The sequence below is a fragment of the Aspergillus melleus genome, assembly GCF_016097325.1.
Source record: "Aspergillus melleus strain CBS 546.65 chromosome Unknown contig8, whole genome shotgun sequence".
Taxonomy (NCBI): Eukaryota; Fungi; Ascomycota; class Eurotiomycetes; order Eurotiales; family Aspergillaceae; genus Aspergillus; species Aspergillus melleus.
Genome location: NW_025763377.1, coordinates 1001010 through 1013364, shown reverse-complemented (window position 1 = coordinate 1013364; position 12355 = coordinate 1001010). Strand labels below are relative to the sequence as shown.

The 12355-nt window shown below is 50.7% G+C and overlaps 4 protein-coding genes across 4 annotated transcripts; 1 reads left to right on the top strand and 3 right to left on the bottom strand.

Moving 5' to 3' along the window:
* Positions 1-152: 152 nt before the first annotated feature.
* Positions 153-1836, bottom strand: GYP1 (GTPase-activating protein GYP1; the record flags this gene model as incomplete). Its single annotated transcript, XM_046094139.1, has 4 exons — positions 153-314; positions 378-470; positions 528-1411; positions 1485-1836. 4 exons carry the CDS (start codon positions 1834-1836, stop codon positions 153-155), a joined length of 1491 nt encoding a protein of 496 aa, XP_045950118.1.
* A 1296-nt stretch (positions 1837-3132) lies between these two features.
* On the top strand, positions 3133-6444 carry LDX57_012394 (heterogeneous nuclear ribonucleoprotein HRP1; the record flags this gene model as incomplete). The annotated part of the gene is made up of 6 exons (XM_046094138.1): positions 3133-3176; positions 3241-3531; positions 4887-4927; positions 4986-5149; positions 5205-6234; positions 6308-6444. The coding sequence occupies 6 exons, from the start codon at positions 3133-3135 to the stop codon at positions 6442-6444; spliced, it is 1707 nt and encodes a 568-aa protein (XP_045950117.1).
* A 787-nt stretch (positions 6445-7231) lies between these two features.
* Positions 7232-9534, bottom strand: LDX57_012393 (transient receptor potential ion channel family protein; the record flags this gene model as incomplete). Its single annotated transcript, XM_046094137.1, has 3 exons — positions 7232-7542; positions 7608-9155; positions 9225-9534. 3 exons carry the CDS (start codon positions 9532-9534, stop codon positions 7232-7234), a joined length of 2169 nt encoding a protein of 722 aa, XP_045950116.1.
* Positions 9535-11663: 2129 nt separating this feature from the next.
* On the bottom strand, positions 11664-12335 carry LDX57_012392 (telomere length and silencing 1 family protein; the record flags this gene model as incomplete). Its single annotated transcript, XM_046094136.1, has 2 exons — positions 11664-11908; positions 11969-12335. 2 exons carry the CDS (start codon positions 12333-12335, stop codon positions 11664-11666), a joined length of 612 nt encoding a protein of 203 aa, XP_045950115.1.
* Between the last annotated feature and the right edge of the window lie 20 nt (positions 12336-12355).

The window sequence follows — 12355 nt, the reverse complement described above, 5'->3', positions numbered from 1 at the left end:
GTGCGCTCTCTCTCTCCCCCCGTCACTCCCTTCCTTCTGGGCCCTCCGTCGTCTTCACCTTTTGTTTTCCTCTTTGATATCTCCTCGTTGGTGCTGCGAAGGCGTGCAAAATATATAGAGAGTAGTAAATCATTAATGAGTTATGATTATCATCATTGCAAGCCATTCTCGGGGGACCGGTCACCAGCGGGACGAAGATGAGCCCGAGAGTCCTGGAATAGACTTTGCCAAATGAATGCCTCGCTTAGAAGAAGCTCTATGTCTTTCTCTGTCCAATCCCTTGTTGGCAGGGCCTGTAAGAACATCATAACCTCCTACGACAGTTAGCAATTTTCTATTGCATGTCCACGTAGTCCATCCTTGCCGCGAGCACTTACTTGGAAATCCATTTTGACCAGCTGCTCCGACCATTTGACAAGGAAGGCTGCGCATACATATAGATGGAATCGCGAGAAGCCTTGCTCCTCGGCCTTTGGTCCAAATATTAGTACAGATTTATTCTGCAAGTAGAGAATGACAAAACATACCATGTAAGTGTCCCACATCCGTATGGTGTTCTGGACACTCATTTCTCGCATGAGCAAACAATTCATCCACCGAAAACTGAACTGCATGAACTCAACCCCTTCATTTTCCAGATGTTTAGCTAGAGCTGAATCGATCCGCATTGTCAAGTCACGCAGCGCTCTGACCTGCCTGTGAATCCCTGGCTGCGCATATATGTAATTGTCTTGAATCCCCTCAAGGAGTTTAGTGATACACCAGAACGAGTCAGCCTCCACGGCATCCAGTACACTTCTCGGTAACTGGCCTGGATCCATGCCCTCTTCAACGTTCAGGTCTGTGACATACATGCCTAGAAAGACCTGCCAGAAGGGTGTGACTAGGTCATTTATCCCTTGGACATAGCCACTGGCGGGATGGCGAATTGCCCAAAGATAGAGAATCCTTTCAAGGGAGCGCTGGGTGGCTTCGTAGCTGTAAAGCTGGATGTGAGGGCTAGTGCGGGGAACGTCTATGCTGATTTGATGCCAAATCGCTTCGTCTAGTCCTCTACCACGTCCTGTAGTTGGGGCGGGAGGGGTTCCGGAGCCCGTAGCGCTACTGCGTTCAAATGCTTGTCGCACTCCATCCAAATATTCTTTGCGCTTTCTTTCAAGGGTTGAGATCCGCCGTTCGCTATTCGTAGGGAGGTATCCAAGCAGCAGCTGCCAAGTCATGGCTCGCACTTCGTCAGGAACGCCAGACCATGCCAAATTCCTCAATTCCGAAAGAGGAACAGTGCTTGTTTGCAAGAGACGTTTGAATTTGTTGATTCTCGATATGCGACTCGTATACGCCTCCATCTCTTTTGGAGTTGCGTTCTTAGGGGGTGGCGCATGGTTAATCAGATTCAAGGAGTTCGCGGGGTCTCGAAAAGAAGCAGCAAAGTCAGCATTACAGCCGATCGCGAAAACAAAGGCGCCTAGCTGAGTAGTCCTTACCCCTTAGTATGTCTTTATACTGAGGACGCAGTATCTTCCCTTCGCCCTTCCGGGCTGTGGGATACATGGAAGCACCTCGCTCCTCCGCGATGTCTGCACTGTTTGCGCGCTGTCGGTTGTTCGCTGAGCCAACTCCAAGCGTCGACGTAGCATTGTTTCGAACTCCGCCGCCTGGATCGACCGTTTTGAGAGGATACGGGCCGATGTTTCGGTTTTGCGATTTTCGCATACTAGAAAGACTCGGCAGTCCGAACTCATCTTCATCGTCGTCGAATACAATGTCTTCCTCTTCATCGTCATCTTCTTCCGCCGCGGTGGGATCATGACCCCATGGATCGATCCCTTGGTTCATGATACCGGAATAGGATGTACGAGGCGGCGTGGCCCGGGTTCCTGAGCGATGAGGGGAGGGTGAAACGTGCTGCGAGCCGATGGACGATGGCCGAGGCGGAGTTCGGGGGCGTGTATTATGCTGCTGGGGGACGCCTCTGTGGAAAGCAGGACGGGAGGGACGTATCAATTAGTCTCGTACTCATTTGAAAAAAGCTGCATGGGATATTTGAGGCGAGCGGAGCTAACTTGAGTATATTCGCGTGGGAATATGAAGCGCCAACGACAGTGCTTTGGTCATGGGTCTTGGAAGCAAGTGGTCTTCCCTTCCAGAACGGCGATCCTGCTCGCCTTCGAGGTGGATTAGCCCAAAGACATGAATGCGGTAAAGCAAGATCCAGGTGAGGATGGAGGGAAGGGGGTCGATATCAACATGAGGGTTGAGCATACTCCGAATGGTCTGCGCATGGAAAGTGGGGAGCTATATCAGCCACCGTAACTACTGGATAGGAACGCACGAAGGTCGGAGAGCCACGAACCAACCTGGACCATTTCCTTATAAGAATTGCGATGACAGGTCAGCATCTTGCCCTTGTAACAAACAAATCAAGAAAATAGAAAATAAGGTCCATGGCTAACCTGCTGCTGACCTCTTCTAGCGTCCATTGGGTGAGGTGACTTGTGCGGAGGAAATGGTATCAAAAGAATGGGGACATCGGGCGATATTTAGAGACACGGAGTGCTAGAGTGCGGGGGGGAAGGAGGAGGAAGAGGCAAAGCAGAAAAGAGAAGGACGGGGGGTTGCTTTGCGCACACGGCACCCAAATTAGAGACGCGAAGCGAAGAAGGAGAATTGTTGGGATGAACCATTTACATGGAAGAGCATCAGAAGACCAGCTTTATCCATGCGACTGCCGGCACCTGCCTTTACTAGTAGTTCCTGCACCTACGTATGTGTATCACTATCCAGTACGGATACATTCAGCAATACATACCTCGTAGTACAATACGATACATAAGACCCCGTACCGATAGTTCCCGAGGGGAGGTAGCGGGAAGTATCGTACAGTACCGTACATTACCGCCCGGGGTCGGAAGAACTCCCCCCATCGACATCACTTCTTCCCTTTCTCCTCTTCTCCCTCTTTCTTCTTTCCCCGATTAAACTAACAACCTTCGTCTTTCCTTCCCTTTGTCGAAGTCGGTGGGTCATCAGCCTCGACAACTTCTACTGACTGAGAATCGCAAGCGACTTTCATACATCCCCTCCCTCTCCGACTGGTTTTCTTCAATTATTCTTTTCTTTTCGTAGTTCAAAATGGCTGAACCAGAGGATGTTGAGGAAGATCTGTTCGCCGATCTGTAAGGGCTCCCTCCACCTCCCTTCAACTGGCTCTGGTAGTTTTCTGACCTTGTCGCACCTTAGGTACGATGCGGACGACGCTGGAAACCACACTGCTGCGGCGGTTGAGACCTCTCAAATCTCCCATCCTAACCTTACAGATATTCCCGCCCCGTCTTCAGAGCCTGCTGTTCCGCAGCCTATCGAACAATTTCAGGACCGTCCCGAAGCCTCACGTGACATATACCAGAACCCACAATCCCATGGTTACCAGAATGGCGCTGGCAGTCAGGATCCTGGTTTTGCCAGTACTTCTGCTGTTACTTCCACCCCGTTGGACACCGAACCTCAAGGAACCGGCATCAAAGAAGATGGGTAAGCTTGATCTTTCCTACTGCAGATATGCGAGGTGTACTCGTATCCCCTTTGCCCTTCTCAACCGTAATTGAATACTTAACCTCGCCTTGCGATTTGATTCGCGACGTCTACCATTTCTCCCATGTATCGTCGGATAAAGGGGTTGAAAACCACGCAGCGCTTGGGGGGCCCTGGCACGTGAATGGTCTTGATTGACGATGGCAATCGTGTTAGCGGAAGCTTGTTGGAGGCAATGCTCACAACTCGGATCCCTTTGAGGAATGCTGTGAAAGATGATGGCATGGTACGATGGATATCTTGGTGTCGCGTTGGGTCTAGGATGCGGTCTCTTCCTTTCAGTTGAATCCAATCTCTTCTGCCAGGAATAATGAGATCCCAGTCACCTCAGAAACGGACCTCCTGGGGCTTTTCTTTCAAACCCAGCTAAAGTGAACGATTCGATTGGAGACATTCCACCTTCAAATTCAAGTCCAGATGTCCAGCATGAAACATACGAGCCGATGTCGATGTGATTGTCGCAAAAGATACACAAATATCGGATCTTTGATTCTACGACCCATATCCGCGAGCCACTATAGTACAGCCGATACTATATAGCTTCTTGTCGATATATCTTGATAGAGCAGTGCAGAGCAAGGAGTAGAAACCTTGTCTGTGTGCGCATTGTCGAAAAGTTTACCTAGTTTCGGACACCATTAGACAGACAGGCAAAGGCTTCTTTGATCAGACAAAGAAAGGGAGAACAGAAAGAAGAACGAGAAGAGAGAAAAAAACAATATTTCTTTTTTTTCACTTATTGCGCCTGGCATACTCCTACCCGTGCGTGGTCTGCTGTCACCATCATATCTCTTCCGGTCCCAGAGAAACCTTCCGTTGGCCTTCAGTCCACTGGATCGTCTCGTAAACCAGTGGATAGTTGACTAGAAACCTGACTGGATCGACATATCATCGAGCCCGTCGCAGTCCTTGTCGATGTATGCGTGGCGCGGATCGGCAATACTCGAATGGACGGCCCATATCGTTCAATATCATCCACCCTGAGTTCAGCAATAGCTATCTGCCTTTCTCGTGATACCCAAGTGTGTTTTCCTGGGACACTTTATCTTTCCAAGGGGAATAGCGATGGTGTGACATGGACCAGATCTATAAAAGAGCGGGGATAGCACCTTGAATGAACGAGTTCGTCCGCAATTACCGTGGTCAATCAAAATTTGCCAGTCAAGACCGAACATGCCCTTCGTCGTGGTCCCGATTATCCCGAGGAGAGACGTGGAGAAGGGGAAGAGGAAGACTCGAATCAGGCGTTATCTCATGCTTAATGAAACAGTATACTAATAACATTCTATCAATAGGAAGATGTTCATCGGTGGTTTAAACTGGGAGACGACAGACCGTAGGATACCCCTAATCTCCATTTCTGTTGGATTTGATGGTCTAACTCACCCAAACAGAGTCTCTTAAAGACTACTTTTCCCAGTTTGGAGAGGTGCAAGAATGCACTGTAATGCGGGACAGCGCGACCGGTCGCTCCAGAGGATTCGGGTTCCTGACTTTTAGGGATCCCAAGACTGTCAATACTGTGATGGTCAAGGAGCACTATCTCGACGGAAAAATTGTAAGAATGACCTTTCGTGCCCGCGTTTCAACAGTTTGCTCACATATCCCCGAAGATTGATCCGAAGCGGGCGATTCCTCGTGACGAACAGGAAAAGACAAGTAAAATCTTTGTCGGAGGAGTCAGTCAAGAAGCCAACGAGCAGGACTTCAAGCAATTCTTCATGCAATTCGGCCGCGTGATCGACGCCACGCTGATGATCGATAAAGACACCGGCCGACCCCGTGGATTTGGCTTCGTTACGTTCGATAGTGAAGCGGCCGTCGAGGCTGCGCTCTCACGGCCTCTTGAAATCCTCAATAAACCGATCGAGGTCAAGAAAGCACAGCCACGGGGCAATTTGCGCGACGAGGAAGACCGCAGGAACCGCCGTGGCAGAGACGGGTTCCGAGAGGGTGGCCAGCCCGGCTCTGATGCAGCGCAACCGCAGCAGAGTGGCCAGGGTCAGGCTGGCGGTCTCACGCCGCAAATGATGGCGCAGTATTGGCAGCGGATGCAGCAGTATTTCGCAATGATGCAGCAGCAGATGGCGGTTGCTGCCCAGCAAGGACAAGGCATGGGCGCGATGGGGATGGGCGGCATGAACCCGGCCATGATGCAACAGCAGATGCAGATGAAGCAGATGCAGCAAATGCAGATGGGTAACAATCAGCAGCAAGGAAGCATCAGCCCTCCCTCGCAGAGCCCGACCCCGCAGGGCATGCAGAACATGATGAATCCCGCCATGATGCAACAAATGCAACAGATGCAGCAGATGCAGAATCAAGGCCAGGGAAGTCCCTCCGGGGGCAGCATGACTGGCCAGATGGGGGGCATGGGGGGCAACAACAGCCCTGGAAACATGAACGTAGGCGGTAATTACACGGGGGTCCGCGGGGGACCAGGTTACAACGCCCACGAACAGATTGCCTTTGAACAGCAGAAATACGAGCAGCAGCAAGCTCGGCGCGCCATCGAAACCCGCGCCTTTTCTCCCTACCAGCAGGGCGGTCCGACCTCATGGGAAGGTATGTACGACGAAGTGCCTCAGCCCAACATCCCCACCGGGCCCCAGGCTATGACGCGCGCCGGCAGTATGGGACGAGGTGTGTTCTTCCCCTTTCCCCCCCTTCTGCCCTTTTCAAGTACATGCTGATCTGTATATTGTTCGAGAACCAGGACCGACCCCTCAGCCTCAGAACGCCGCTCCCGCCAACGCGCCCACCGGCCCCAAGAATGCCGGGAAGCCCGGTGCGAATTACCGTGGTGGCGGCCGTGGAGGTCATCGTGGATTCCATCCCTATGCGCGAGGCTAATCCGGAGGCTTTGGGTCGCTTAGTTGGGTGCTTTCATTGTTGTTTTATGTCTACTTGGCTTCATTTAATGGAGTATCTCGACCGGCTTCCGTGGTTTTCCCCCCACAAGCTACGGCTCGACTGAGAAAATTTGTCAAAGGAAAAGGAAAAGGATAAGGAAAAGAGAAAGAGAAAAAAAAAAGAGGAAGAAGAAGAAGCGCGGGACAGAGAAGAAGACTGTTGTGATGTTTCTAATGTACTCATTTTTATTTTTTTTAATCAGGCCCGTATCTCTCGGGAAGATTGTATAGGGCCAAGAGCAAACTTGAGTTGATTTTTTTTAACAACTAGCCTGGACTAGTCGGTTCTCATTTACCACATAGAAGAAACGTACGAAATAAAAGAGAACCACTCATCTCAACACACGCTAACAAAAATGCTTTTCGATACGAGCTCAGTCAGGCTAACGAGTGACACGAGGCTTGCTATGACTATGTTCAAAGAGACTGTCAAAGAAAGATAAAGAGCAAATTGGAATACATATATCAAATCCGCTTAAGTTCGTCCAAAAATAACCGACAGAGATATGTGTATGTCTATATGCCCAACAACCCTCCAAGAAAACGGGAGGTATTTGGGGAAAGGGGAAAGGGGTGAGTGTTGGGAAAGAGATCGACCAAAAAAAAAAACATGACAAGAAGATAAAAGGAGAAAGAAAAAGAAAAATCACGACAGATAAGAGGGAGAGAAAAGAGAAGAGAAAAATGTACAATGGTATATATCATAACAGCCCGTGCAGTTGAATGGCCTAATAGGCAAAGCCATATCCTGGAGTGGTAGCTTTACGCCCATCAGGAGACCCCCGGCTTTCCCTGCTGAGTCGGCTTGGACTTCGACCGGTTCGCTCGTCCTGGCCGTAACTCGGGTCGACTAGACGGTCTGTACTCCCCGTGGCACTATGCCGCGAAGTGGGCTCGTGCTGGTCGCGATAAGGCTCGTAAGGGCCGGTGAAATTGAATTTGTTCATTTCAGCGTAGTCCTTGCGCGGAGGGTGGTCCATTAGAAGTGACTCCCTCGCATCCAACGGCGTGAGGTCATCCATATCCCGGTCCAATTTTTCTAAGAGAGCAGTCATTCGTTAGTAATGGGATGACCCGACGGCTTCTATGTGTTTGGAAACTTACCGGCTTCCTTTCTCCGCTTAGCATGGGGATTCTCGCGACAGCAGTGAATGATGGTGTTGGTAGCGATCAGAATGGCTAGAATACCAGTCAAAACCGATTGCACCACGATGAGGACAATTCCTGTCACGGTCTTGGTCGTCTGCGAAAGGCCAAGTTCCTCGACGAAAATCAGGACACAGGCGACCGACAATACGCGGACCACTTGAATACTGATGTTGATCCATTGGCCCGATCTGCCAACGTACGGCCGATTCCATAGCAGAAGAGCCAACATGAGCGCTTCGACAATGAGTTGACCGGCGGACTGCACCAAGCCGTGGCCGTTACCAGCTGCGATGATACATCCTTTGGCGAACATGTACACGATCACGGGAACAAACAGCCACCAGTAGTCCTTTTTGTAGTTGTCGTAGAATAGGCTGTATTTGCGCCACGTGTCTCTGTTGTCGTACAGGCTTGAGGCATCTCCCTCCGATTTCCTGTACTTGCGCGCTAGATGCGTGATCCGGAAACCAAAGAATAACAAAACTCCTGTGAACAGGGCAAGCGTGACACCAGCCAGAACCTTGACGGCCCAGGAATCTCCGTTGGTTAGCTGATAGACGCAGTACAACACCCAGATACTGTATAGAATGAGAATCAGGTTGGTGATCGTCCGGGCCATGATACCCCAATAGTCTTTGCGGAAATCCGTAAGCTTTTTGGGGAAAGAGCCATAGAGGGCCCACAATTCAAGGATAACTTTGACGAGCAAGATGCCGACGGCGATGGCGGCAACGACAATAGCGAAGATCAACAAAACGGTCATGAAGATGTTTGCCTGCGGTACGGTAAGTTGTGCCGCAAACGCCTCAATGCCGGACACAGTCTTCTTGAAATCGCTTGTCACATCGCTCGTGTCATTGGTAGAAGTCGAGTTGTCATATGAAGTCGAAAGATCCCGTGCAGCCAGCTCCACGGCCCCGACGACCAGATTCCATCCTCGCTTAGCCTTGGAACTCGAGTTCGAGGACGATCCATCACCATACTCCAGCGTTGCGTTGCGGAGAAACTCGTAACTGGCCTCGGTGAGGTTGCCACCGGTGGACTGTCTAAAGTTATCGATGGATTGCTGCATCTGTCCCCACGGTATCAACCCGGTGCTAAAGCCAAAGTTCTTCGAGAAGCTGCGGTACACGGTCGGGTAATTCACACTGAGCATGCCATTGGTTGCCATGGTATGGAACCACCCCATCACATCACCAAAGCCGGGGCTAGATGAATGGGCGCCAGGGTGACCTGCAGCGCTTATGGCAGACAATCCGCTCAGCGCGAGGGCAGCGCCTGCCACGCCAGCAGCGGCATAGGAGACACCGGGGATCTGCATAGACTTGCCATTGGACAGCGTCGACTGAATACAGGCAACCTCTTTACCGTCATCCTTCGATTTCAGCTGAAGCTTTGCCTGACCATCCAAGTCGGGTATAGCAAAAGCAATGGACGGGATCTGGCTCGCAAACGAGTCTGGAATCTCCTGGGATCCAGTTGCTGAGAAGGTACCGGAAGGAACTGCAAGGGACAGGATCACGGTTAAGGTTGTCGGGAGTCAAATTTGGGCAACGGAATGTAGCAACTAACCAGGACACAATTCAGCGACATGGTTGTCACTGCTGCAAGGATCAAATTCCTTTGTGTAGACTTCATTACCATAGGCGTAGACTTCCAAAGATGCAGTGACATTCTGCTCTTTCGCGTTCGTTCCCGACACATCAAAAACAACTTGTTTTGTGGACTTGGTGTAAGTAATATGCATCTTCTGGACCTCGATATCGGATCCTGTCAGGCAGGTAGATACTCCATCTGTACTGAGGGTATCCGCTGCGAGGATCTGAGCGGGCCAAAGGCTCAGCCCGATTAGGGTGAGTCGTGAGAAGGACAATATCCGCATTTTCGTCAACAAATGTCGCGGGCCAGCCAGGAACGAAGTAGGAATGTTGACGGACGAAATAAAGGGAAAGACAAAAAAAAAATCCGGAGGGAGAAAACAGTTGGTGGAACCGGTTAGGTATTAAAATGGTGTAGTGAAATCAAAATCCCCGTTATCTGACAGGCAACTCGGCCAGTTCACAGTAGCAGGAATCTTACAGGATCAACCTGTGCAGAATGAGAAAAGAGACAATTGATGAAGTCTCACCCGAAAAGAAACAATCAACAATGCGGGATGCTGGACGAAAGTCCCGAAAAGGAAGAGAAGCAATGCGAGCAAAGCCGAGACAAGACGGTCCTCTCTCGCTTCGTCTCCTGTCACGCCCTCTCCTTTCTTCCTCGACAAAGCCAAGAGAAGGGAAATAAGCGGATGGACGAGGTAGAGGGAAAGAGAGCGGAGGCCGGAGGATTGGCAGTAGGGAGAGAAAGCGACTGCTCGCGATTGGATTCGATGGATCGATCTTGATCTGGCGCCTCCAAGGGGGGAGGGAGAGAGCGATAGGGTGCTCAATGGAGGGGGGAAACTCGCAGCACAGCACCGTTATGTACGGAGTAGATGCCAAACAAACGATAGAATTGGGGGTTGTGGGGGCGATAAAAAGGAAATCTCTATAATCAAATCAAACTGGAGAGATAGTCAAATGAATGAGAGACCAAATGAAGCGAGCGAGAAAAAAAGACGGGGGAAACAAAACAACACAGAAAAAAAAAGAAGAACAAAAAGGATACGAATTGTCGAGAGTTTAGTGAGTGAGTGAATAATGAGAAAGAACAAGGCAGACCAGACCGTGCAGGCGGGCTGGTCAGTCCACGGGTACGGAGCCAGTGGTACTGTAGTATGTATTCATGGTGGTACGCACCTAGTAAGTCACTACCCGGTACCAGCAATTACTGCGCCTTACGTGGAATACGCTTTTTTTTTTAAAAAAATCCCCTTTTTTTGGGGGGACCGGCCCTACGGTGTAGAGTAGATTGATGAACATCCAATAATGTACACCGATATCTACTTACTCCCACCTACTGAGTACCTAGAACACAAATCCATGGGTGGTCAGGAGTATCATAAATATAGAAAAACAAAATAGTGTAACAAAAGACTGAAAGTCTGTTCCTTTGTTTTATTATTATCAACTTATCATTGGGGGAGGGGGCCTATTCACGAGTATACTAAATATACTACATGTACGCCCCTAAGGAGAGTCCGTTGCCCCTGAATGTCTCAAGTCCAGCCGCGACGGGCGGGTTGAATTAACTTGATTGGGTCCGTCGCGGCTTTGGAGGCGTCTAGACTCGGGTCCAGATGGGGCGATGCCTGCTTGGGCAGCGGGTACCGTACCATACATGTACTTCTAGGTACTCCGTACTACGAGGTACTCAATTTGCGTCAGCTCAAGTGGAAACAAACCCGCAGTCCAGTCCGCCCAATTTCCCTCTGCCAATTCAGTAGTCCCCTGTAGTCCCTTGTAGTGGGAAATCGGCCTCCCAACCCCCATTATCATTCGAAGAAATCGACAAACTAATGATTCCATGACTCCATTATGAACTCTGGTGTATGTTCCATAATCCATGATGCACCTGGTGACATGCGCTACTCCCCTACTTAAGCTTCCATCATTCCAGGACGCTAATTCCGTACCGATTGGTTGGCTCCACCCTCTCTATCTACTATCTACTTCGAGTCTTCGACACACTACAGGGTGAGTCGATCAAAGAGAAGAAGATAGTGCTTTCCCGTTCTGAGATCCATGGGATCGAACTAATCGGTATCTAGTGCTAGTTTTCGAGGTCCCGCTCCTCTCTCCAAGTACTGCAGGTATTAGTCCCAGTGCCATGACCATGCGCCAACTTGCTATCACAACCCTCAGGCGAGTGTCGCTGTGTTGCTTGCTGCCGGCTCCCTTGGTTGGAGAAGAATCCCACGATGATAGCCCCCTCGTAACGTATGTCTCGAGTATTCGACGGAGGGAATGCCTGGTATGAGTCCCGCACGGGCTGCCTGCTCTCTGGTCGAAGGCCTTTTCGGCCTTCTCCAAAAACACGTCTTTTTCCTTCCACAGCATCGGCGCAACAGAAGAATATCACGGAACTTTTTCATTTTCGCCCTGATTTGTCCTGCATCTCTCGCATCGCAGCTCTAGCACTGCGACTACCTCCGAGTTTAGGACCGCGCGGCGCTTCCGGCTTGGTGGTTTTGGTGTTTCGCGCTCGTGCCACCCGACGACGGGACTGAATGGCATCGAGGAAATCCCTTCGAAACTGCTCTGCCACCCTATCATCGGCGGCTTGGTCATCGGTAACGGTCGTAGTCTCTTCCGCAGGTTCATCGTAAACATCGACTGGAGTAATGTATAAGTTACTGGGTCCTGACGGGGAGGGGGAAGACACTTCCGACTTACGCCTGCTTTCACGCAAAACTTCTTCAACCAGCCTATCTCTCTGGGCATCTTCGCTGGTCCGTCGTCTCTGGTGACGCCATGGTTTCTTTTCATGTGTGGAGGTGTTCTTCGAGGGAGATTCGTCATCCCCGGGCTGCGCGTCCTCCACGTGGTCGCCACCGACGAGCCTCCTTGTAGCCGCCTCCGTCCGTGCGATATTCTCCAGCTTGGTTTCCTGGCCAAGATCGATCTCATGCAGCTTACCCAGTGACGCCGGCTCGCGTTGCGGGAGATCCAAGGAGAGCGGTGCGCCGCTGGCTTCCTTTGTGCCGACGGTATCGGGGTCGGTTGCATCCGTCAGCCCAGTTCGTCGATTCCGCTTGGCCATTTCCGATTCTATATACGTCA